Source organism: Ovis canadensis, chromosome 16 (genome assembly GCF_042477335.2).
Source record: "Ovis canadensis isolate MfBH-ARS-UI-01 breed Bighorn chromosome 16, ARS-UI_OviCan_v2, whole genome shotgun sequence".
Classification (NCBI taxonomy): Eukaryota; Metazoa; Chordata; class Mammalia; order Artiodactyla; family Bovidae; genus Ovis; species Ovis canadensis.
Window position 1 is genome coordinate 36,837,112 of NC_091260.1, and position 26,893 is coordinate 36,864,004.

General features: G+C 35.7%; 1 protein-coding gene across 1 annotated transcript in view; it reads right to left on the reverse strand.

Moving 5' to 3' along the window:
• Positions 1-26,893, reverse strand: part of MTREX (Mtr4 exosome RNA helicase) — a 95,018-nt gene that overhangs the window by 36,261 nt on the left and 31,864 nt on the right. Inside the window, exons 11-18 of the mRNA XM_069556525.1 lie at positions 25,758-25,889; positions 24,118-24,197; positions 22,040-22,150; positions 20,104-20,205; positions 17,830-17,955; positions 13,862-14,012; positions 6,550-6,722; positions 5,899-5,967 (exon numbers count right to left, since the gene is read on the reverse strand). Of these exons, the coding sequence (XP_069412626.1) occupies positions 5,899-5,967; positions 6,550-6,722; positions 13,862-14,012; positions 17,830-17,955; positions 20,104-20,205; positions 22,040-22,150; positions 24,118-24,197; positions 25,758-25,889 (944 nt within the window). The remainder of the gene's footprint in view (positions 1-5,898; positions 5,968-6,549; positions 6,723-13,861; positions 14,013-17,829; positions 17,956-20,103; positions 20,206-22,039; positions 22,151-24,117; positions 24,198-25,757; positions 25,890-26,893) is intronic.

The following is a 26,893-nucleotide window of genomic DNA, read 5'->3' on the forward strand; positions in this document are numbered from 1 at the left end:
GTCACCTGCCAAATGAGAAAACAAAGAATGGTGCATCCATTACTGACTGCAGCCACCCCTGATGGTGGATCCTGAGGGAAACTCAGGATTAAGACAAAACAAGCTGTCAGCCATCAGCCTCTGCAGCCACCCCACCCCAATGGTTCACTCTGAGGGGATTGGGACAGAGAAAAACAGGACAGTTAAGGTGCATATCAAAGGAACAATATGAATAAGCCCAGACTCTTGCATCTTCCCAAACACAGTTAAATTCATTAACTGAAGGTGTCTGGTTTTCTTTAATTAACAGCAGTAGTTCTGACTACCTAATTTTTGTTTACAAAAACTTTCCATGTATCTGACTCCACCCTTCCCTCTTCAAAACAATCCCTCAAAGCTATCTGAGGTTGTTTCTTTGGCTTAAGTCCTCTGCAAGTCTGCCAAATTAAACAATTCTCAACTTTCAGGGTATGCATGTTTTTTCCTGAAGGCAGTTTTGGTGACCAACAGACTTGGAGTATAGGACTTCTCTCCTTTGTCTGAATTCCATGAAGAGCCAGAGTCTTGGTACTAGCAGAGGTCAAATGGGTCTGTCTCCCTCCTTGCAGACAAGATATTTGGTAATAAATTCCTCTTTGGGGGAGTAGGTTATCTTTGAAACTCAGCTGAACAATACTGGGAAGATTTTTACTCACTTTAGATACTGAGTGGGTTACCCTCAGTTGAAAGACACTAAGAAGACTTTGCTCAGTTAAAAGACACTGAGTAAGATTGGACTGGTTAATGTTGTGGAAGATGGGCTTGCTGTTTTCCTTGAACTCAGTTCAGTTGCTCAGTCGTGTCCGACTGTTTGCAACCACATGGACTGTAGCATGCCAGGCCTCCCTGTCCATCACCAACTGCCGGAGTTTACTCAAACTCATGTCCATTGAGTCGGTGATGCCATCCAACCGTCTCATCCTCTGTCATCCCCTTCTCCTGCCTTCAATCTTTCCCAGCATCACGGTCTTTACAAATGAGTCAGCTCTTCACATCAGGTGGCCAAAGTACTGGAGTTTCAGCTTCAACATCAGTCCTACCAATGAATACCCAGGACTGATCTCCTTTAGGATTGACTAGTTGGATCTCCTTGATGTCCACGAGACTCTCAAGAGTCTTCTCCAACACCACAGTTCAAAAACATCAATTCTTCAGCACTCAGCTTTCTTTATAGTCCGACTCTCACATCCATACATGACTACTGGGAAAACCCATAGCCTTGACTAGACAAACCTCTGTTGGCAAAGTAACGTCTCTGCTTTTTAATATGCTGTCTAGGTTGGTCATAACTTTTCTTCCAAGGAGTAACTGTCTTTTAATTTCATGGCTCCAGTCACCATCTGCAGTAATTTTGGAGCCACAAAAAATAAAGTCTGCCACTGTTTCTCCATCTATTTGCCATGAAGTGATGAACCAGATGCCACGATCTTTGTTTTCTGAAAGCTGAGCTCTAAGTCAACTTTTTCATTCTCTTTCACTTTCATCAAGAGGCTGTTTAGTTCTTCTTCAGTTTCTCCCATAAGGGTGGTGTCATCTGCATATCTGAGGTTATTGATAGTTCTCCCAGCAATCTTGATTCTAGTTTGTGCTTCATCCAGCCCAGCATTTCTCATGAGGTACTCTGCATATAAATTAAATAAGCAGGATGACAATATACAGCCTTGACGTACTCCTTTCCAGATTTGGAACCAGTCTGTTGTTCCATGTCCAGTTCTAACTCTTGCTTCCTGACCTTGCATACAGGTTTCTCAAGAGGCAGGTCAGGTGGTCTGGTATTCCTATCTCTTTCAGAATTTTCCACAGTTTATTGTGATCCACACAGTCATAGGCTGTGGCGTAGTCAATAAAGCAGAAATAGATGTTTTTCTGGAACTCGTGCTTTTTTGATCCAGCGGATGCTGGCAATTTGATCTCTGGTTCTTCTGCCTTTTCTAAATCCAGCTTGAACAACAGGAAAGGACCCAGGAGAAAGGAGCAGTGACCCCGCAAGAGACTATCCTGGACTTGCCTGTGGGTGTCTGGGAGTCTCCAGCAGAGGTGTGGGTCGGTGGTGGCCTGCTGCAGGGTTGGGGGCACTGAGTGTAGCAGTACATGCATGGGATCTTTTGAGGGAGGTCACCATTATCTTCATTAAAGTGAAAGTAAAGCCACTCAGTCGTGTCCAACTTTTCGCAACCCCATGGACTGTAGCCTACCAGGCTCTCCATCCATGGAATTTTCCAGGCAAGAATACTGGAGTGGGTTGTCATGCCCTTGGATCTTTCCAACTCAGGGAGAGAACCCAAGTTTCTTGCATTGCAGGCAGATTCTTTACCATGTGAGCCATATGGATACACAAAAGACCCCAAATAACTAAAACAATCTTACACGCTCCAATTTAAAACTACACTATAAAGCTGCAGTCATCAAAAATGCATGGCAGACACACAAAAAAGACATAGATCAATGGAACAGAATAGAGTTCAGAAATGTACCCACACTTTTACTGGCGATTAATTAATCTACAACAAAAGAGGCAAGAATATACAATGAGGGAAAGACAGTCTCCTCAACAAATGGTGTTGGGAAAACTGGACAGCTATACGTGGAAGAATCAAACCAGACTACATTCTTGCACTGTGCACAAAATTAACTCAAAATGTATTAAAGACTCAAATGTAAGGTATGAAACCATAAAACTGCCAGAATAAAACACAGGTAATGAAATCTTTAACACTGGTCTTAGTAATATTTTTTCAGACCTGTATCCTCAGGCAAGGGAAATAAAAGCAAAAATTTTAAAAAAAGGGACTAAATCAAACCAAAAAGGTTTTGCTCAGTGAAGGAAACTATCAACAAAACTTAAAGATCACCTACTGAATGGTGAAAGATATCTGCAGATGTTATATCCAGTAAGAGGTTAGGTGGCTCAGTGATGCAGAATCCTCCTGCCAAGCAGGAGATGCAGATTCAATCCCTAGGTTAGGAAGACACCCTGGAGAAAGAAATGGCAACCAACTCCAGTATTCTTGCCTGCAAAATGCCATGGACAGGAGCCCAGCGAACTACATGCAAGTGAGATGAACTACATGCGAGTCCATGGGGTCTCAGAGTCAGACACAACTTAGTGACTAAAGAACATACAACTTGATATCAAAACAAACAAACAAAAAACATAACTGAAAAATGGCAGAGGAACTGAGTAGACATTTTTCCAAAGACGACATACACATGACCATTGGGTACATGAAAAGATGCTCAACATCACTAATCATCAGGGTAATGCAAATCAAAACCACAATGAGGTATCATCTCACATCTGACAGAATAGCTATTATCAAAATGGCAAGAAATAAGAACTTGTGGAACAAAGGGAATCCTTGTGCACTGTTGGCGGGAATGTAAATCGGTGACAGTTCCTCAAAAAGGTAAACATATAACTACCAAATGATCCAGCAATTTTGTTCCTGAGTATTTATCTGAAGAAAACAAAAACACTATTATCCAAAAGGAAATGTGCCTGCATCCCTACATTCTTTGCAGCATTACTGTATATCTTACAACAGTCAAGATGTAGAAGCAAGCCAAGAAGAGTCCATTGATAGAGGAAAGGATAAAGATGTCTCTCACACACATAAACACATGGGAACAGTACTAAGCCATGAAAAAAAGAATGAAATTTTCCCATTTGCGGCAACATGGATGCACCTGGAAGGAGTTATGCTAAATGAGAGATGCCAGGCAGGGAATGACAAATATGGGATGATTTCACTTAACTGTGGCATATGAAAAACAAACTAACCAACAAACATAACCGAATTAACAGTCACTGATGCAGAGAGAAGATGGCTGTCAGATGACAGGGAGGAGGGAGAGGAAAGAAGTAGGCGAGGGAGATTAAGCGATACAAATTTTCAGTTCTAAAATAAATAACTCATAGGCATGAACTGTACAGTGTGGGGAATACAGCCTGTATCTTTTCATGGTGACAACTAAAAGTATCAAGGTGAACACTTTGAAATGTACAGAAATATATCATGCTGTGTAACAGGAACTAATAGTGTTGTGGGTTAATTATGCTTCAAAAACAAACTCATAGAGAAAGAAATCAGATTTTTGGTTATCAGAAGCAACAGTGAGGGAAGGAGGAATGAGATGACAGTAATAAAAAAATACAAACTTAGAGTTGTAAGATAAATATTAGGGACATAAGATACAACATGATATATATAATAAATAGTGCTATAGGTTATAAACAAAAGTTGAGAGTAAATCCTAAGAATTCTCATCACATGGAAAAGTTTAAAAATCTTTTAATGTTTCGACATGCGGTGATGGGTGTTCACTTAATGTATTGTGATAATCATTTCATGATGTATATAAGTCAAATCATTATGTTGTACACCTTAAACTTATATAACGCTATATATAAACTGTATCTCAATAAAACTGAAAGATAAAAAAAAGCCAAGCAAATCAATCAACCAATTAACCTTCAATGCCCTGCTACTGCTTTCAAATGTTTCAAATCCAGACCCAACATACTTAAAATCTGTATTTTAAGTACTTTTGGTGATTAATCTCAATACTTTGATTTTTCTCCTTCCCTTAATCTGAAGTGTTCTGCACCTGCTGCATACTACTTCTACCAGTGAATATCCATGAAATGAAATTCTAATCAGTGTTTAAGGTTCTGTTTAAAACTTCAAAAGTTCTCTTCCTCCTCAGGTGCCATCTCAAACAGCTCACACAAAATATCTTCCTCCTCCTGCTCTAAATGCACTGTTTATGTCTTTATTGAAGTATTTCATATATTGCCATGTTACTTTCACTATTTGCTATGTTCACCAAATAAGTAAGTATAGGGATTCTGTGTCTGTAGTCAATGAATGCTTCATAAATTAGAATAAAATGAGACAATGAGTGTGACAATACTTTGAAAAAAATTTTTGTAAATTAATAATTGCTAATGAAAGTAATCTATGAAGATGGTAACAGTAAACTAAATATCCTTAAGAAGCTATTCAGTAGGATTAACCATAGACCATTAATCGAAACACCTACCACAAACCTAGGAACTTCGTTTCTCCACAAGAAATGGCATCAGTATCTCAAATTTCCTTTACATATTTCAGAACTAACTTTTAATTCTAAAACTTAATTCTCAACTACCTTTACACAAAGGTGGGATTAATAAGTTAATGATAACAAACTCATGAAATGATCAACCTTAAAACACTGTAAATGTCACCTTATGCAAACCTTTCATTTTAAAAATAAGGAAAAATAGGCATGGAGATACAAAATGTCTTGCCTGAGGTCACTTACTGGCACCTGTTTAGTTGGTGCCTACAACTAGTAAAGAAAATATAACAGACAGGAAGGCTGATTTAATTGAGGTGATCATTCTTCTAACATTATTAAAATTATCCTTGATTTTATATATGAGTGACATTTTCAAAGTATTTAAATAAATAATGACCAAAATCAACTTTATTATTGCCTTCATATGAATTAGAAAGAATAATTAAAATTGACCAGCTTTCCTAAGGTCATGCTTTTAAGTCTCTGATATATACCCATATCGAAATTCTAATTTTCAGTGTCAGATGCTAATTTATTCTAATATTCAATTTATAGGAAATGTATTAAAAAGGACTGGTGAACTCAGAGAAAAAATATAAAACAGTCATGAAATTAAAATCTGTGATAGTGTTAGGAAAATAACCATACCACTTTAAGGATAAAATCTATGATTAATTGAAAAATTAATTCCTTATACAGACTTTATTATAGCTTCTCTTAAGGTAATGCTATTTCTAATCTGATTGATTTTCTGATCCTGAAAAAATATTTCACTAAAAATTTATATACAATTCTACTTTCAGGACAACAGTTTACCTTAACATTGGATTTCTTTGAGAAATTCACCACTACACCCCAACCAAAATCATCTCCTTCATTCTTCACCTGAAAAGAAAGTAAAGCAAGTACAAAAGAGTATTTATGTTAAAAGGCAATTTAGATGTCATGCCCACATTATAGGCTAATAAAACATTCTGAGTTTTCCTGATAAAAAAATTTTTTTTTAAGATCCCTATTAACTTAAAAAAAAAAAAAAAAGACACTGACACTACAGAAAGAAATCACTGCCAAATTTCACAGGCTTTCCAGGAAGCAACAGGAATCTTTCAGTTGGCAAAAAACTGTGAAAAATGGTATCTTGTATTTGTTCGGAATATATGTGAAAGCTTTGATAACTAATGAATTCATCCAGGTCTTAAAATTGCCTTATGCTTGGATAGCATTTCTTAACTAGAAATATTTCATATTAATTCCAAAACTGTCTACTTTAGTTAATATTCCCCCAAATGAAAACCAGTAGAGATTAAAAGGCCTTCAAATGACCCCTCCTTCCTTAATCAGTATCATGTAAAACAGGTTAAACAATAAAATTAGTACAGATCAACTACTGTAGCAGGAAGCATCTACCTACTTTACTTTATCTAAAAAATACTAAATATTGAACATTTTATAATAAAAATGACATACCTTTACCAAACGACCTGGCTGTAAAAAGGGTAAGCAATATTTTGGTTTGTGAATGTATTCTTCAATTTCTTTACCCAATTTGGCAAGCTGCTGTCTAATCTTGTAGTAGATGACTACACTTTCTTCATTTGGTATTACTATTTTATTATACTGTTCTTCTGAGTTCTTTACCTCTATAAATAAAACACATATACAGTATCAAGAAATATACCTTATGTAGATTATACCAAGCACACATCTTTGGCTACTATAACTGTGGGGACTGTACTGCTACATATTGCACAGATTAAAAGCTCTGAGGAAAAGATTCAGAGACCCCCATAAAGCATGCTGCCTAGTTTCTCCCTTCTCTTTAATAGTTCTTCAGTCGCACTGGTACCATTTAGAATGCTCAACAGTTATATGTGGGTGTTGACTTCTCTACTTGAATAGCAAGAAGATTTCCACAGAAAGTTATATTGAGTAGCACTATTTTGGATCTTCTAATATGGCGCTTTGACTCTGCAAAAAATCCATTTTGCTAATTTCATTAGGCTTCCACAATCACCTGGTACTATGTCTCTAATACAGAAGACAAGAAATTTAACTAGTTATCTCTCTACTCAGTCAGTGGCTAAAACACTAGCCTTTTAGCAATTGTTCTTTTAGTTAATCTAAACATCTATGATGCCATCTTTCACCTAGTGCAGACCCACTTTCCTTGCTCATTTCCACTGTGAACAAACAGTATTTTTATTGGCATAAAACACACATAACATAAAATTTACCATAAATGACAGACAGTACACTCACAATATATGAAATCATCACTGTCAAGTAGTTTTAGAATATTTTCACTGCCCCAAAAGAGAGTTCCAAACCCTTTTAGCGAACACTCATTCTCTCCTTCCCCTAGACCCCAGCAACCTTCCTGTTTGCATGAATTTACCTATTCCAGATATTCTATATATGAGGATGCATACATCGTGTGGCTTCTGTCTTTGGCTTCCGTAACTTAGCATAATGTTCTCAAAGATCTGACTTCCCTGGTGGCTTAGACAGTAAAGCATCTGGCTACAATGCGGGAGAGCTGGGTTCAATCCCTGAGTCGGGAAGATACCCTGGAGAAGGAAACGGCAATCCACTCCAGTACTCTTGCCTGGAAAATCCCATGGATGGAGGAGCCTGGTAGGCTACAGTCCATGGGGGTTGCAAAGAGTCGGACACGACTGAGCGATTTCCCTTTCACTTTCTTTCTTTTCTCAAAGATCATCCATGTTGTAGCATGTATCAGTACTTCATTCCTTTTAATGGTGAAATAACATCACTCTATATGGGTATACCATTTTGTTTAACAGTTGATGGGCATTTGGACCATTTCTACCTTTTGGCTGTAATGTTGCTATGAATTTCCACACACCAGTTTTTGTTTGAACATACTTCCAACTCTTTTGGTTATGTATACCCATTAGTAGAGGGCACCATTGGGTCTCATGGTAATTCTATACTTAACTTGCTCTGCTGTGCTTAGTTGTTCCGTTGTGTCTGATTCCTTGCAACCCCACCAGGTTCCTCTGTCCATGGGAATTCTCTAGGCAAGAATACTGGAATGTGTTGCCATGCCCTCCTCCAGGGGATCTTCTCAACCCAGGGATCGAACCAGTGCTAAACTATTTTCTACAGTGATCACACCATTTTGTCAATTACTTAAAAAAACAGCAACAAAAAACCCATCCTAGTGAGTGTGAAGTGGTATCTCAATGTGGTTATCATTTGCATTTCCTTAATGACTAATAATGTTGAACATCTTTACATGTACTTATGTATTTTTGTTGGAGTAATGTCTATTCAAATCTTTTGTCCATTTGAAAATTAGATTATTTGCTTTTTGTTGCTGAGTTCTAAGTGCTCTTTATATATTCTACATACCAGACTCTTAACAGATGCATGATTTGCAAGTATTTTCTCCTACTTTGTGGGTTTTCTTATTATTACTGCTGGTGTATGTTGAAGCGCAAATGTTTCAAAATTTAGACAAAATACTATTTATTCAATTTTTCTTTTGTTGCTTATACTTCTGGTGTCTTATCTAAGAAACCACTGGGAAAAAGAAGTTTATGAGGATTTATACCTTTATTTTCTTCAAAGAGTTTTAAGGTTTCAGCTATTCTATTCAAGACATCCACCCATTTTCAGTTACGGTATGGAGTAAGGGTCCAAATTCACTTTACTGCATGTGGCTATTCTACTGTCCTAGCAGCACTTGTTAAAAATCAACTGACACAGGGGCTTCCCTGGTGGTTAAGTGGTGAAGAATCCGCCTACCAATGCACAAGACACAGGTTCGATCCCTGGTCCAGGAAGATCCCACATACAGCAGAGCAACTAATGACACATGCTGTAACTCCTGAGCCTATGCCCTAAAGCCTGTGGGCCACAACTACTGAGCTCACATGTCCCAACTACTGAAGCCCACGCACCTAGAGCCCATCTCCGCAACAAGAGAAGCCACAGCAATGAGAGCCCATGCACCACAACTAAAGAGTAGCCCCTGCTTGCCACAACTAAAGAAAAAGTCCAAGGAGCAACAAAGACGCAGCAGGGCCAAAATTAATCCCCTGGCTCAACGGTGGGCAGCAAGTGCAATGCTCTTCTCTACAGTTCTTCTTGCACTTGACTTCTTTCTTAGAAAAATCAAAAGGAGCAGTTACAACATTTCTACTGTCCCTGGCCAGACCCCATGCAGAATATACAATTTACCTTCAAGCACCACAATTTAAGAAAGACACATTTAGACATTTATAAAGCTGGCTGGAGACTGGACATGTAAGGAGACCCAGAGTTTGAAGACTACTTCCTCCTCCTCTAAGCCTATTTATTTTTATTAATTGCTTATTTTCAGTGACACCAGAGTCAAGATGCTGCAAAGGTCTACGTAAGTACTGAGACATGCTCTTTGGATTTTTTTTTTCTTTCCTTTTTTCTTTCAACCTCTAACTTCTGGTCTTTGATACCCTCTGAGGCATACTGCATCCTCCTGGTTATTTTTAATGAACTGCCCTACTTCTTACAAGAATCATGTTCCTTTCACTTGAGAATAGAAGGCTATTCTTAACACGTTACAGCAGTAAACATAATCAGAAAAAGATATGACTTTAAAAAATTGGTAGGCTAAAGTCAATAAGAAGTTTTATGAGAAGGAAAACTATACACTGAGATGTTAATCTTGCTGCTCTACCAAAAGTTACAAAGCAACATTGCAGGTATCAGTAGAATACTAAATAAGCACTGACAGGGGTTGTTTATGGAGAGATGATATACACAAAGACTCTGCCTGAGGCCCCCATCCTCCACTCCAAAGCATTTCTGTTCTCAGACTACGTAACTAATGAATCAAAAGTTGGAAAGACATTTTAAGAAATCACATGTGTTTTGTAAGTAGGACTCTAACTACAGCTACATATCACTCTGAAGTGAAGTGAAGTGAAGTTGCTCAGTCGTGTCCGACTCTTTGCGATCCCATGGACTGTAGCCTACCCAGGCTCCTCAGTACATGGAATTTTCCAGGCAAGAGTACTGGAATGGGTTGCCATCTAGGAAGTTAATTTAGGTGCAGCCTGCTTTTTCCCAAATTAAGGACAGTATCTCTTTCTAGCCAATCAAAAAGTAGAGGAACCTCAGTATAAGCTGGTTTCCCTGCAGTGTACTGCCGTAACAAAGCCTCAGTATCTTAGGAAACAGAATGTGAGACATGCTCATAAACTCTTAGGACAATTTTCAACCAATTTTCCCCTTTTGAGGGAGAGATGGTGGTTCCAAAAATATATGTGTATCACATAAAACGTGCAATAGATAGAGCTGTGAGAGATGGAGAAATAAAATGCTACCCCCAGTACTGAGGAAATTTTATGAAAGGTTTAAGTTTAAATGGCTTTACTGATCTATGGCATTACTAACACTAATAAAATAGGTATTTACTGACCATTTAACATAAATGATCATATTTAATTTTCATGAACTGAATGAACTAGGTATTATTCCAACTGCATAAAAAAGCAAACTAAGGCTGATAGCTCAGTTGGTAAAGAGTCTGCCTGCAAAGCAGGAGACCTAGGTTCGATTCCTGGGTCGGGAAGATCCCCTAAGAAAGAAATGGCAACCCACTCCAGTATTCTTGCCTGGAGAATCCCATGAACATGGGTCACAAGAGTCAGACACAACTAAGTGACTAAGTACAACACAACAACACAAGGCTGAGGCAGTCTGGATTTAAATCCAGGTCTAACTCCACAGCTCTTGCTATTTAACCATAGCATTATCTATTAATGAATAAACAAAAAGATTAAAATGAAATCTGAATATTTAAGAACCACATTTATTTAAGAATGTACTCCAATACCAAACAGCAAAGTTCAACAAAGCAAAACCACAATTACTTTCCCACCAACGTAACTTGAGAAAATACTTGGAGAATTCTGCCACTATCCTCCACTGTATCTGGGATATTTCCTATGGAATTACAAAATAATAATAGGTGAAGTTTAGAAAGTAATTTACCAAACTTTACCAAATAGGAAGGGTTAGGGAGGGATAAATTGGGAGCAAGGGATTAACAGAGGCACACTACCATATAAAAAATAAACAGGGTTTTACTATATAGCACAGGGAACTGTATTCAGTAACCTGTAATAAACTATAATGGAAAAGAATTTTTTAAAAAAGAATATAGATTTATATATATACATGTGTGTATAACCAAATCACTTTGCTATATACCTAAAACTAACACAATATTATATAAATCAACTATATTTCAATTTTTTTAAAGTAATTTAATAAGTGTTCAAATATACTATTTTTATAAAGAAGGGAAAAAAGCAAAAGTAAGTGTATCAAAGTACACTCTATTTCTTTTGGTTATTCAGTCTTTCTGGCTGTATGTGCATGTATAATTATCTTAATCATGAATGATAGTGCTAACTGCCTTGGAGGAATATTTTAAAGTTTCATTCTTTTTACTGAAAATATTTAAGGCGGCTTGTAACTATATACTTGACTCAACAACAGCCATTTGAAATTTCTAAGAACTAAAGTAAAATTAATGACTTTCCTTCTTCAGTATCAACCTAATTTCAATACCTCCTTAATTTAAACCCAAATCCACACTGTACTTAAATTCTGTTGATTTTTTAATTCTATTATCACATATTATTTTTTGCATGCAGGCAGATTTATAGCTCCTTTAAAATCACAATTCTTTGAAACAAGAATCATCCTCTCTCCTTGCTAAGGCTACGGATTATTATCAAGACAAACTATATTAAATACTTAACAAGAAAATAATATTGGGTTGGCTAAAAAGTTCATCTGAGTTTTCCTGCAATGTCTCATGGAAAACTGAACAAACTTTCTGGCCAACCCAATAAAATGTAAAGTGATCTAAAATTATATTTGTGATTAATTTTATATGATGTGTTTTAAAGATTCAATCAATGGCTTTGCTTCTGGAAATATAAGAAAGGGCTTCCCTGGTGGCTCAGATGGTAAAGAATCTGCCTGCAATGCAGGAGACCCAAGTTCGATCCCTGGGTTGGGAAGATCTACTAGAGAAGGGAATGGCAGCCCACTCCAGTATTCTTGCCTGGAGAATCCCATGAACAGAGGAGCCTCATGGGCTACTGTCCATGGGGTCGCAAAGAGCTGGACATGACCAAGCAACTCACACACACACACACACACACACACACACACACACACAATTCTTAAAATAAGTCAGCTCAAGTGTTTTCTCATCCATGTTTGGCAGATAAGTTACTGCTGCTGCTAAGTCGCTTCAGTCGTGTCTGACTCTGTGCGACCCCATAGACTGCAGCCCACCAGGCGCCCCCGTCCCTGGGATTCTCCAGGCAAGAACACTGGAGTGGGTTGCCATTTCCTTCTCCAATGCATGAAAGTGAAAAGTGAAAGTGAAGTTGCTCAGTCATGACCAACTCTTAGCAACCTCAGGGTCTGCACCCTACCAGGCTCCTCCGTCTATGGGATTTTCCAGGCAAGAGTACTGGAGTGGGTTGCCACTGCCTTCTCCAAGATAATTTACTACATCTACTCTTATAATCAAAAAGGGACGATTCATGCTTTAATAAAAACAGCTTGGCTTAGTTAGGAACAGGACCAAGATTCTAATCTCAAACTTGTCATCAATCAAATGTGTAACCTAATGTACTGATAACTTCTCTTATGCCTTATTTCTTTTACAGCTGTAAAATGATGCCAAAGCTTATTCCAGAGCTATAGCTTGTAATGAAGAAGCTGCTCTTAATTAAGATGTAAGAAATTAAGAGGAAAGAGTTATGATCTCTCATCTAGGTAAGGGTAAAAAAAAAATGTGAACTTAACTTACTTCAATGTTCCAAGTCTTTTTCACTTTTTTAAGGCACACTATTATACTTTGTCTACTTTTAGCTACATGAAAATTGAGTGGTAGTGTCCTATCTACTTTTGATGGAAAGGTATTGTTGCTTTTATTATTAAATAACTCACAGGACATTTACAAAGTGAAATTACGTTGTCATTAAAAACTACACTTTCAAAGGATACTTGAAATTAACTTTAAAAAGCCAGAATGAGTGAGTCAGTGAATGTAAAGCATTTAACAGAATGCTAGGCATATGGTAAATGTTTAATAATTGATATTATAAATAGCATTGCTGTTATTACCAAAGCATTGTTAAATCTGACTTTAAAAAACAATATGAAAAATATGTATTAAAAAAAAAGGGAGAACCCAAAGTGTTAACAGTTGGCTGTGTGGCTGTCTGTGAGATCAGAACTGAGCTTCAATTTCCTTTGTATCTTTTGCAAAATTTGTGTTTGTTTCTTTATGGCTATGCATTATTTTTACAAGATTTACCCAAACCAGCGTTTTAAATCTTTCTTCTATTTTAGATTTTAATCAGCTCTATCTTCTAAAATAAGGATCAACACACAACACAGAGCTCTACTTGAACATAATTACCCATAGAACACTTACTTTTGGACTTTAGAAAGCATTATCTTAATTTTGTTATATCATTATTCACAAATGAGTTACTATGTGATATGTCTATAACAATAAAGTGTACTACATTCGAATTAGCAGCGGCCTCATGTTCTGACAGGGTTTTCTTACTTTCATTTTAAAATTTTCCAGGTGGGACATTACTGTACTTTTATGTAAGGACCAATTCTTGGCTTACCAGAAAAAAACCAAGGGCCAAAGCAGTCAATAACACATCCACCTTGCTATTTAGCCTACCCTAGCTAAATAAAGCTATTATAGTAATTTTATACTTACTCTCTACTACTCCTGGAATTGCTCTATAATGCTGAAACTGGTAGAAGGATTTTTCCAACATGTACTCAGGATTAATTTCTTCTACTCGTAGCAAGTTCAAAACCATGTTGTAGGTCAAATGGAAAGCACTATTTAGAGGATCAGCTGAGCCCTAAGAGAGGAAAAAACATGTTAATGTTATAGGTTTTTCAAATAAATTCACACAAACATTTTAACCTCAAACTGCTTAATAATTTAGTCTAAATTAAAGAGTACTATAGAAACATACTAAGTTCCTTCTTTTAAATGACCCACACAAAGTTGTAAAGGAGTAGTTTGGGGAAAGTGAAGGGGGCAAAAAATCACTAAATAAGACAGTAGTAGTTAATATACTACTGGTCAAACACATTTAGCTGTCTGCCGTCTAGGCACTTGACAGGATTACACATTTTGCCCTCAGTGTGGAGGGCAAATCAGGTGTAGTGATGTATCACTTCCTGGCCAAATATTTAATCGGTGGTGTGAAAAGCTGTATTTTCCCTCCTGGCACAGTGACTGCTAGTATTCAAGACAGCGGTTTCGCTATCAGCTTGAATCCATAACCAATAATAAGCTGAGTCTCCTTTGTAAACCTGCGATGAACAGGTTAAGAGAAACAAACCTTTCAGTTACTGAGATTTATGTTTGTTACAGTAGCATAATCTAGCCTATGTTGACAGAGCACACTAAATTTATTTCATATAAAAATGAGCTACCTTGAAACTCTCAATTTCCTAGAATGATATAAAACTTTCTAGTATTTCCCCAAAATTTATAGGTCATTTTTTATCCACACTTTGACAATTCCTCTTTTTCTCCCTTACTGTAGCTATTACCAAAGAAGGGCCAGGCAAAATAAAACATTTATCACAAAATAGTGTGACCTTAATTTGCAATATGGTTTATATCCAAAATACTTTCTAAAGATCTAAACTTTTCTTACAATGTTTCTTCAGGAATACTACTTTCTAAATGCAAATACTTTCTAAGATTGAAAATGATTATGTAGTTGTATAGGAGAAATGACCAACTTCTTAAAGATACATGCTAGAATACTTAGAAGTGTCACAAAATATTCATATCCCTAAATGGCATAGCAAAATATGCAGATACTCTTAAGGTATTTAGGAACTTTTAAACTGCAATCCATAAGCTAGCCTTATTGCATTCAGAATTATAAATATATGCATACAGGATTTTATGACAAGGAGTAGAACTTTCAACAGTCTCAAATGATCATATTCCTTAATTCCTGAAAAATCAAGAGCCATTTACCGTAGGGGGTGAGTAAGTCTCTAAAAACCTTAATTTGTATCCACTTTCCTACAAAATAGAGCCAAATGGAAATGTGGAATTATATGAAAACCATATTCTTCAGAAAGAGGAATGAAAGACAACTTCCATCTACTTTGCAATTTTGCAAACAGACCAGCTTTTTATTATTTTTTTTCCTTTCTACTCTTACTACCTTTAAGAAATTTGATGCTTCAATATTATAAGAGCTTATTTCCAACCTCAAGCTCTTTTATATTCCAGCTGTTGCAAAATACACCTATCTGAATTCTCCATCACATTAAACTCAACATAGCACTGTAACCGGAAAAGGCAATGGCCCCCCACTCTAGCACTCTGGCCAGGAAAATCCCATGGACGGAGGAGCCTGGCAGGCCTGCAGTCCATGGGGTCCCTGAGGGTCAGACACGACTGAGTGGACTTCACTTTCACATTTCCCTTTCATGCACTGGAGAAGGAAACGGCAACCCACCCAGTATTCTTGCCTGGAGAATCTCAGGGACAGGGGAGCCTGGTGGGCTGCCGTCTATGGGGTCACAGAGTCCCAGCAGCAGCAGCAGCATTGTAACACTGTATCCAGTGACCCCAGGATAACCCCAACTTATACAAGATATACTGGCATAATCATTAACAGTCCCTTATTTCACTATTACAGTATTCTAATTTGGATACTAAAAAATATGGCTATACAGCCTGCTCTCAGTATCCTCAGACTCCCTATCTGGGGAGTCAATCAACTGTAGACTGAAAATACTTGGGGAAAAAATTGCAGAAAGTTACAAAAAGCAAAACTTGAATGTGCCATAGTGCACCAACAACTATCTACATTGTATTTACAGCTATTTAAATAGCATTAACACTGTAGTCCATACTATAACCTAGAGAAGATTTAAAGAAAAGGATGTATACAGAGTATATGCAAATACTATGACATTCGTAAGAGACATGAACATCCCTGGATTTTGGTATTCTGGTATTGGGGAAGAGGTCCTTAAAACCAATCTCCTGAGAATACCAAGGATGACTGTAAAATATATACAGTGATTAAATACACATAACAGAATACTATTCAGACTTAAGGAAGAAAATTCTGCAATATGCAACAACACAGATGAACTCTAAGAACATTATGCTAAATGAAATAAGCCCATCATAGAAAGACAAATCCTGCATACTTCCATTTATATGAGGCATCTAAAAAAATCAAATTCATGGACTCGAAGAGTAGACTGATAGTTGTCAGAGACTGAGAGGAATAATTGGGAAGTTACTGATTAAAGAGCACCAAGTTGCAGTGAAGTGAGATAAATGAACTTTAGAGATTTGCTATACAATAGTCAATAACAACATAATTTTACAAAATAATAGTTTAAGAAGAGAGTGCATCTCATGCTAAGTGTCCTTTCCACAATAAAATTTAAACTCCTCCCTTTAATTAAATTAAAGAGAACAGAACTTTACACTTATAGGGTAACAAATCTAGAGCTGTTAAGTAAATGGAATGAAAAAAATCTGTACTAAAGAAACCAAGAAGCTGTCATTATTTCCTCCTGACTCAATTATTTTCATAAACAAAATACGAGGAAAGAAAAATAGTGTTTATTATAGCCAACAAAACTTAAAAGAAAAGAATAATACAAGTTTTCAGTCTTGGCCATTTTCTGTACACAAAGGACTAAAGTTAGTTACATAGATCCTAAAAATGGGTTTCCAAGTGTTAATCTTTAAAACTGAAAATAAGATACCATATGATCACTATGAATACGTACAGATAAGCTTTCCCTTCGCTCATATAAAAACAACAAAAAAAACAAAAACAGAATTAACCTATTTTTGTTGCAGCATACCAGGCTTCTCACAACCTTATCTCAAATTCTCTAGGCAAGTCCTAAGATACTGCCTTATGCATGTCTTTACATGTTTTGAAGCTTTAAGTAGCTGATTAGCTGGCAGTTAATTTTATATTTTTAATGCATGTTAATTAAGTTTCTTATCTTATTGACAGCATTTTCTAGGGATATGCCTAATAATTCTTTACTACATGGAAAAGGAAAAGGAAAGCAACCAGGTCAAACTTCCTTGAGAAGCTCTTCAAAACAAAACAAGTATCTTAGACAATCCAAAACACAAATATTAAACAAGCAAAATGAGGAGGTTAATTTGAAATAAAGGTTATATATTTAAATTTATTATTGGGATATTTACACACTCTTAATAGGATGAATTGGAATGGTAGATTGTAAAATTAATTTGTTAAGCTATCTGGGCTTACAAAAATAGAAGAAGGTTAACTGTGCAAAATATTGATATCATCTGCCCTACTTCTGGTTCCGATAGGTAAGAAGCAATCTGTGCAGTGGAGTGGGCAGATAGACTTGTCTTATATTTGGAGGGCAAAATAAACATTTCTGCCCTCTCTGCAGACCCCCATCCCCTCCACTGCATGACTTGCTCTTTTCCTATTAGAATAGAAAGTAGAGTACAAAGTATCAGCAATTTGAGCAGGCACCCTCCTCTACCTTCTTCTAAGCCCAGATAGTTTAGTAAATTAACTCATCTACTCAGAAAGTATTTGAACTGATGCAATTAATTTTGATGTGGTCCTGAAGTATGCTTCTCAAATTCCTGGTGATGGCACAGAAGCTTAACTTGGTTACCTTAAGTAGTTGTTTTCCAATCGTTGGGCTCATCTTTTCATCTACCATAAGAATTACAATTCCTCTATCATCCATTCCCCTCCTTCCAGCACGACCAGACATCTGAATATATTCACCAGAGGAAATCTGAATGAAAATAATCAAAGTTTAGGAGAAACTCTGCTGAAAAACATATTCTTAAGATTTTTCTTATCATAAAATACACAAGCACAAGCTATACATTTGAAGAAAGAAAAAGATTAAAAACATGAACTTTTAGGAAAGATTTACATAAAAAGACAAAAAAGCAACACTTAAGAATAATGTTGCAAAATTTTAGCTCTGTAATGATCAAATGGCTATAAGGAAATACTGGCTAATTAACTTGTACAAAAAATATCTTTAAGCTAGATATTCTGGAAAACAGGAAAGTTTAAGAAAGCAAACAATGACCTCAAATCTACTAAATATCAATTCTGACTTGATCATAAATTTTCTTAATTTCCAAACGGGATTAATATAAAAATTAACACACACATAAAGCACAATTTCTACTTTCTCAGTGTATATCCTTGGCATCCAGAAGAGTCCATTCATCACTAAGAACTACCTAAAGTAGAAAGGTTAGTAAGTCTCCCACACACAGTCTTTCAGGGTAAAAGTGAACCAACTGAACACTGGGCAAAGTTTTATCTGTAAGCGCACATACTCTTCTCCTGCGGAAAGGGTTCAGCATTTCCAGACTTTCAAAAAATGTCTGGCTCAGGAAGGGTTATGAACTATTATGCTACTAGAAGGCATATTACTGATAGCATTAAAAACAAACCTAACAACCTGAGACCAACCTTAAAGATTAGAAAAGAACATTTCAAAATGGCAGTCTGATAAATCTCAACAGGGCTCAAGGGCATTACATTTTGACATAATCTAAAATTGTGCTCTTTAGATTTCATAATTATGTTCCTGAACCATCAAGAAAAAGTCCCTTTTTAAAATTCAACTACCCTCATGACTCTATATCCTTTCTCTGGGGTCCACTGGAGGCCAAGGAGTATGTATAGTAACAAAAGACTTATTCATTTTCTTGTAGCATTAATTGTATTCAAAGAACTATTTTTAAACCGATAAATTATGAAGAATTTAAAAATGTATAGTAACTTAAAATATAAAACATGGAAGACTTTGTCCACTTTACCATTAAAAATTGTATTCTACATGAATCAGTCTTCTTTCAATTTAAAAAGTCATAAGTTACGTAAAGCTTTTGAACGCTATGTAAAAATTTCTAAAAAGAAATGGTACTGACTCTGTATACTTACATTTCTCTTTTGTTTAGGATCCAACACACTTCAAAACAAATCAAGAAAAATGCTTTGCCTTTAGAATTCTACCATGAGATTTTTCAGTGTATTGGTGATTAGTAACTACTGCCAGATATTTCTTTAAGCAGAAAAAAATCATTAAGAACTAAAGAAACAGCTAATAATTTGCTCCAAATGCCACATTATATGAATTTTTGGTTTGCACTAAATACTTAAAACTAGAAATCTCTCTTCCTCCACCTTCTTTTCACTCTTGTGATGCTCCACTGACTGCCTGGTAAATACCCATCTGCTGTTTGTCGCTCAGTTTTAGGATTGCCTTCTTTATGAAGTCTTTCCTGACCCCTTATATATAAGTGACTTTTTTTGTTTTATTCTTTCTGTACGTACTTCTCAGGGTCCATAAAATAACTTCCACCTGCACTAAGTCACTTCACAGTAGAAACTGGTTTGGTTTTGCATTAAATTTAACATCCTCAGCACTTACCATAGTTCTAGACCCATAGTTTAAGTTTAGTAAGAAGGGGTTACTTGCCTCTGGATTAAGAATTTATTTTTACTCCAATTCACCATTTCACTCATGATCCCGACTTTTGCTTTAGAAAAGACATATGTGCAAACCTATTAAAAATCTTCATTTTAAATTTGAAGAGTAAAACAGTGAACCACAATTGTATCCACTATAGCAGAGGTGTTTTAAATAACAAACTCTAAGAAATAAAAATTCTAGATATATTTAAAATGCATTACAACAGTCATGGCTCATTTGTACACTTATCACCAAACTCTTCCACCAAAAGTAATCTTTGACTAAAAAACAGTGATAGAATGAATTTGAAAACTTAATGAATTATTAGCTCACATACAAGTATTTAGAACTGAAAATCTCAAAGATTATGTGAGCCAAAATCATCTTAGGTGATTAACAATTGAAGCTTCAAGTTACTTCAATATATGAAATTATTTTACTTACCCATCGGAAATCCTTCCCATCAAATTTTCGGGCGTTTGTAAATAAAACAGTTCTAGCTGGCATGTTAATCCCCATAGCAAAAGTCTCAGTGGCAAATAAGGCCTAAATGAATGAATAATTACACAATTAAATACATATTTTAAACTGAAAAACTAGTCTCATATTCAAATATAAATAAATCATTACTTTTTAAAATCAGTTGCTTGTGTGTGTGTGTGTTAGTTTCTCAGTTGTGTCCGACTTTTTGCAACCCCACGGACTGTAGGCCGCCAGGCTCCTCTGTCCATGAAATTCTCCAGGCAAGAATATTGGAGTGGGTTGCCGTTTCCTTCTCCATTAGTTGCTAATAAAACGCTACAAAAATAAGACAAGCTACTCCAGGTTTATTTTAGTATTTTATACTCAAATTATTAAATTTACATATAATTATATATACTATTATAAATTTATATTATATTTAATGCACCTTACACCCCCCCCAAGTTTTTAATTCAGGGAAAACAGTCTTTCTTTAATTCCAGAGGTGGTAACTTGAAAAGACTATTACTGGTCTAATGGGCAAGGCATTATTAGGCTGTAGAGTATTTTTATAAACATATTAAGATTTCCTGGCTTCTTCCTTGATGATTCAGTGGTTTCAGAGACACCTTTCAAAATCGGCAGCACTTTCAGTTCACATTTAAGACTTTACCAACAAAAAGCACATAAAGGTATGTATAGAAATTAAGGTATGTGTACAAATTAAGTCACTGAAGTACTACTAAATAATCTAAATTGTCATCAATAGCTAACAAGATTAAAAAAAAACTATGTCATCAACTCAACAGAATACTATCCAATTGTTAAAATGAATGAAGAGCAATGCATATGACAAAATTGAGTAATATAGGTAACATAATCACTTTTGAATAAAAATTAAATCAAGTATTATTTGTATGTATCCTAGTAGATATTTATGGGAAGTGAAGGGCAATGGGGGTCTTTAATGTTTTACTTTATGTACAGTTACTCAATTTGACTTCTACACTATACTTGAAAGATTCCTTAAAATGGACCTAAACAAAATATACAATCTATGTAAGAACATCAACAGGGCCTTACCAGGTCCCAGGTATAAACAGTGACCAATTCTTTATCTAAAATACTTCAAGTATGATCTTTTTAGGGTGAGTAAATTTCTTTTAAATATCCTATTTAGTACTAAAGTTCTCATGACAAATCTCTAATTTGAGTTTTAAACATAAAATAATTTGAGTCATATAAAGGTTTATGACAACATTTTAGAGTTGTTTTCCATTTTCAATAGTCTGCTACTGGGTACAGGTATTGACATACTATTAAAAATTAAGTTAGACTCTTTTCAATTGAAATGAGAACATCCTAAATAGCTCTTTCACAAGTCTAACTGGCAATTCTCCTTGTTTTTTCTCTAAACTAGTCCTTTTAATCTGTATAAAGGAGTTCACTTACAAAATCAACTCTAGGTGTGATAATTAAACAACACCTGGAAAATTCTACACTGTATTCAGTAATGATACCACTTCTTACTTTAAGACTAGGAAAACAGGGACTTCTCTGGTAGTAGGTACAGTGGCTAAGACTCTAGATCCAACATGCCACAACCAAGAGTTCACCTGCTGCAACTAAAAGACCCTACATGCCACAGCCAAAGATCCCTCGTGTGGCAACTAAGATCCAGTGCAGCCAAATCAATAGACTAGAAAATGAAACAAATGATTTCCACATATAGTCCCAAATTTATGAAGCATAATACTGCACACAAAAATCAAGTTCATCACCCAAGTCATTCCACTCAACTTACTCAAAAACAAAACAATAACAGAAACAAAGTTGCTTATGAACAGTGTTCTTGATAATTTTCAAACTGCCCACAAATCACAATTTTAGGGCATAATAAGTAAAAATAAAATCATACCTTTATTAATCCTTCAGAAAAGAGAATTTCTATAGTTTCTTTCAAAATAGGCAGTAAACCACCATGGTGAATACCAATCCCCCGTTTCAAGAGAGGAAGTACATTTTCAACCTACAATTGGATTAAATTATATTTTTTTAAAAATGTGAGGAAAAGAACTTTTCAAATGTGAAACTAACCAAGCAAAGGAAAGTAAGTAATCAAGAAAGAATCCTGTTAAAGGAAACATTATACAACTTTTTCAGAAAAAAGCAAAAAACAAACCCATATTCCCAGATTATTAAATACAAAACACAATGTAATTCTGCCATAGCTTTAATATAAACAAGTTTTAAATAAACTTTATAAATGCTTTGCTTCCTCACTCAAATTTTCTAGCATCACTTCATCTCCTCCTAAAAAATTAATGGTTATTAAATGGCAAAGTGTGTATCTGTGCAAAATAAACAAAAAATACTGGCCAACTCAAACCAAAAGGGAATAACTAACTATAAAGCATATTTAATATAAATATTTGGTTGTTAGTCGTGAAGTCGTGTCCAACTCTTTCACAACCCCGTGGACTGTAGTCCACCAGGCTTCTCTGTCCATGGGATTTCCTAGGCAAGAATACTTGAGTGGGTTGCCATGCTCTCCTCCAGGGGGATCTTCCCAACCCAGGGATCAAACCCATGTGTCTTATGTCTCCTGCATTGGCAGGCAGGCTCTTTACTACTAGCACCTGTACTTCATCTTAAATAAATTTCTCTAGAGGTCCATCTCATTAACACTAATAAATGCCATTAAATTTTTTTATTAGCACAGACTTCATGGGCCAGCACGACTCATCAGTGAAGGCTGAGATGGGCACACACATATGCCCCAAGATACCCAAGCCCTTTTTAGACAAGGACTGTTGGCCACTCCACAAAGGCATTACTCGTCGTGTAGTCCTTCTCCAAGGAAACAGACAACACACTTCACAGAGGTCTCTGCCATCAATATTCTACGTTTCTAACTAATAATAAATCCAAAGGAGCTCTTCTCTCAAAATAACACCAAAAAAAGAAGTGTGCTAGAATGACAAGGATATATAAAGACATGGCTCAGCCCTTAGATACTGTTAACTCAGCTGGAAAGAAAAATCACAGTTTATTTATTTATTTATTTATTTATTTTTTAAATCACAGTTTAAATACCAAGAAACATGCAGTGCAGTCCTATTGTAAAGACCACACAAATCAAAGCAATTATTTGTAGGCAGAGTATGACCTTCCAATTTTTCTTTTCACAAAATAAAACTTTCACACAGTATTAGGTTGGACTAAAAAATTAGTTCTCAGGATTGGATGCACATTAGAACAAGAGTTTCTGAAAGAATCTAATTATCAGGGCACACCAGATAATTAAATCAGCAGCCTTGGAGTGGCAATGAGGCATGAGTATTGAACTCCTAAAACAACTCTTACAGGCAAAAGAAAAGTGAAAGTGAAGTTGCTCAGTCGTCTCCGACTCTTTGGGACCCCATGGACTGTAGCCTGCCAGGCTCTTCTGTCCATGGGATTTTCCAGGCAAGGATACTGGAGTGGGGTGCCATTTCCTTCTCTAGGGGACCTTCCCGACTCAGGGACTGAACCCGGGTCTCCCGCACTGCAGGCAGACTCCTTACTGTATGAGCCACCAGGGAAGCCAAAAGAAAAAACCACTTTAATTAACTAAAGAAAAGCAGAAATTAAGTTGTTCACTAAACATGATTTTCATTAGGTGTACTTTATTGTATCTGCTACCCTTATGAATTAAGAAACTGACTGACTTAAAATTAGCATTTAAAAATTTTGCAGTATTAGGAACAGAAGCAGTAATTTCCAGATTATGCTAGCTTTCAGAGAAAAGTTCCTTCAAGGCAGCAAATCTTTCCTTCTGTCACCTTCTTAGAAGTTCAAAACAAAAATTAAGGTCTCATTTCAGTGCACAATGCAACATATTTACTGCAGTGTGCAAATAGTGCAATATATAACATAGTAACAAAACCATGAACTACAAAGTGAATATATACTATCTGTTAATATCCACACTCTACTTAATGACATTAAACACACCTGAGGGAGCTTTTTGTCTTCATCAGACAAGCAGTCAATTGCATTACTAAAAACTTCTTCAACCATCTTCTTTTCCTCATCTAGGAGAGAAAATTCAAGGGTATATAAATATCTAAGTGAGTTGGTGATACCAAATTTCACACTGCAAAGAACAGATTCATGAAGAGTAAAAGTAATGACTCAGGATTTAAGACAGAAGGGAAAGCATATCAAATTTACCACATAATTAAATATAATTCACTGCCTTTGAAAACAGATCTAGCAGCTAGCCCATGAATAAAAGTGCTTTTTTATAAAAGCAGTAACAATAACTACAATAGCTATATACATGCAATATTTAAGTGAAAAAATTGCAGGATATGGGGATTATTATTACTCACTATTGAGGAAAGTGAGACATACAGCAAATAATGAGCATTGGCATTAACTGTTAGATCAACAATTTCAAAGCCTATACTCTTAACCATTTATACTGCCTTCTTTACAGTGCCTATTAAGTTAATAGCCAAAAAACACTTGTTGACTTAATCAATACAAAACCCTGCAACATTAAGCACATGCAGCACTGGCAGTGATAAAATATTTCTAAGTAGAGCAACTGACTCAGTAAAAAAGAAAAACAATATTGGCTTTAGGTGGGCATATGGGTTATCTGCCATGTTATTTTTACCCATGGATAAGTAAAAATTAGCTTTAAAATGCATGGGATTGGGACTTCCCTAGTGGTCCAGTGCTTAAGAATCCACCCAGTGAACTCAGAGCCAATGTGCTATGGAGCAACTAAGCCTGTGCGCCACGTCTACTGAAGCTGGAATGCCTAGAGCCCGTGACCCACAGCAAGAGGAGCAACTGCAGTGAGAAGCCTGCACACTCCAACTACAGAGTAGCCCCTGCTCACTACAACTAGAGAAAAGTCCATGTGCAGGGAAGAAGATCCAGCGCAGCCAATTTTCAAAAATACATGGGATTAATTCTATGCCTTGATAGAGAAAACAAGAAAACTAAAATCTGATTTTGGATGACTGAAAATATTATTTACTTCTCACTGTATAGGATTAGATATGTAAAAGGCTAAAGTAAATGACAACTGGGTTGGTATTCAGCATGCAGCAATTTTTGCCTAGGATATACTACTTTCTAGCTGGGTGACTTTTAAGTAGTTACACTTACAGTTAATATGTGGGAATAATAAGTTGATTTGCTAAAAGTTTTTCTACTTTTTTCAAAAATTATGCCACAGTTAGGTACAGGGGCAGGTCTTCCTGGTTTGGATTTCCAGAAGAATGAAACCTAACAGACGATAATCTGACCAAGAGACTAATCTTAAGTAATCAGATAGAAAACCACAGTAACCAAAGAGCTATGGCAATAAAGTATAAGAAGGTATGAGTCTAATACTTCTTAGTAGGGTTCTTTGGATTTCATGTAGAACAAATATTTTATATATATACTTATCTTCCGATAAAAGAAGGAAAAGAAATGGTAAATCGAGCCTTAAAGCTTTTATAAATGTGATAGAATTACTGCTCTAACTGTACGGTGAGCTGCAAATCTTAGCAATACACAATTGCTGTCTTACCAGAAATATATTTACATTCACTTCCACATGGCATTAAAGCAATACTGAAATTATACAGTACCTGTGTTGAAATCTAATTTGGTCATCTGAAGTGCGTAAGCTTCACAATCTTTCTTACTAAAACTGAAAATAATTACAGGTTGAAAATTTCTTTCCATAATCATCTTCACAATCTTGAATACGTTTGATGGACCTGCAAAAAAAAGTACATAAACTATGATGAAAAATTAACTCAAAATGGACCACAGACTTCATTGTAAAACTACAAAACTCATATATATGTAGGCGTAAATCTTCATGATGTTGGGTAAGGCAAAGCATTCTTAAGATATGATAGCAAAAGCACAAGCAACAAAAGAAAACAAATCAGATAACTATATTTCATCAAAATTTAAAACTTTTGTACTTCAACAGACACCAGCAATAAAGATACCTTTAACTTACAGAATGGGAGAAAATATTTACAAATCAGATATCCGATAAAGGTCTAGTATCCAGAATATATAAAAAATCCTTACTATTCAAGAACAAAAAGAAAATCTAATTTTTGAATGCACCAAAAATTTGAATAGATATTTGTCATAAAATCATAAAATGGATATTTCTTGACAATAGAAAGGAATGATGTATTGATATATGCTGAACATGGATAAACTTGATAAAAAAAAAGCTAACTGAACGAAGTCAGATGCAAAAGACCACATATATCATGATTCCACTTATATGAAATGTCTACAAAAGGAAAACAGAAATAGAAACTAGATTAGTGATTACTCAAGGGTGAGGGGTAGATAAGAGATTGGGAGAAAATAAAGAATGACCATGAATGGGTATAGGGTTTCTTTCTGAGTTAATGAAAATGTTCTAGATTACAAAGTAGTTGTACAATTTTGTGACTATACTAAAACCTACTTAATTGCACCCTTAAAATATGGTGACTTCAATAGTATGTGAATTGTACTTCAATAAAAAATGTTGACTGTGATGACAGCTGCATAATTCTGTGACTGTACTAATAACCACTGAATTGCATATTTTAACAAGTCAATTGTAAAATGAACTATCTCTCAACAAATGTCACATAGAAAAAAGACATAAATTTTTACTCAGTTTTATCACGTACTATCTAGACATCTATATAGCTTCCAGAGGGGGGAAAACGTCTTTTTTTTTTTTTTATGTAATTTGAAAATACAA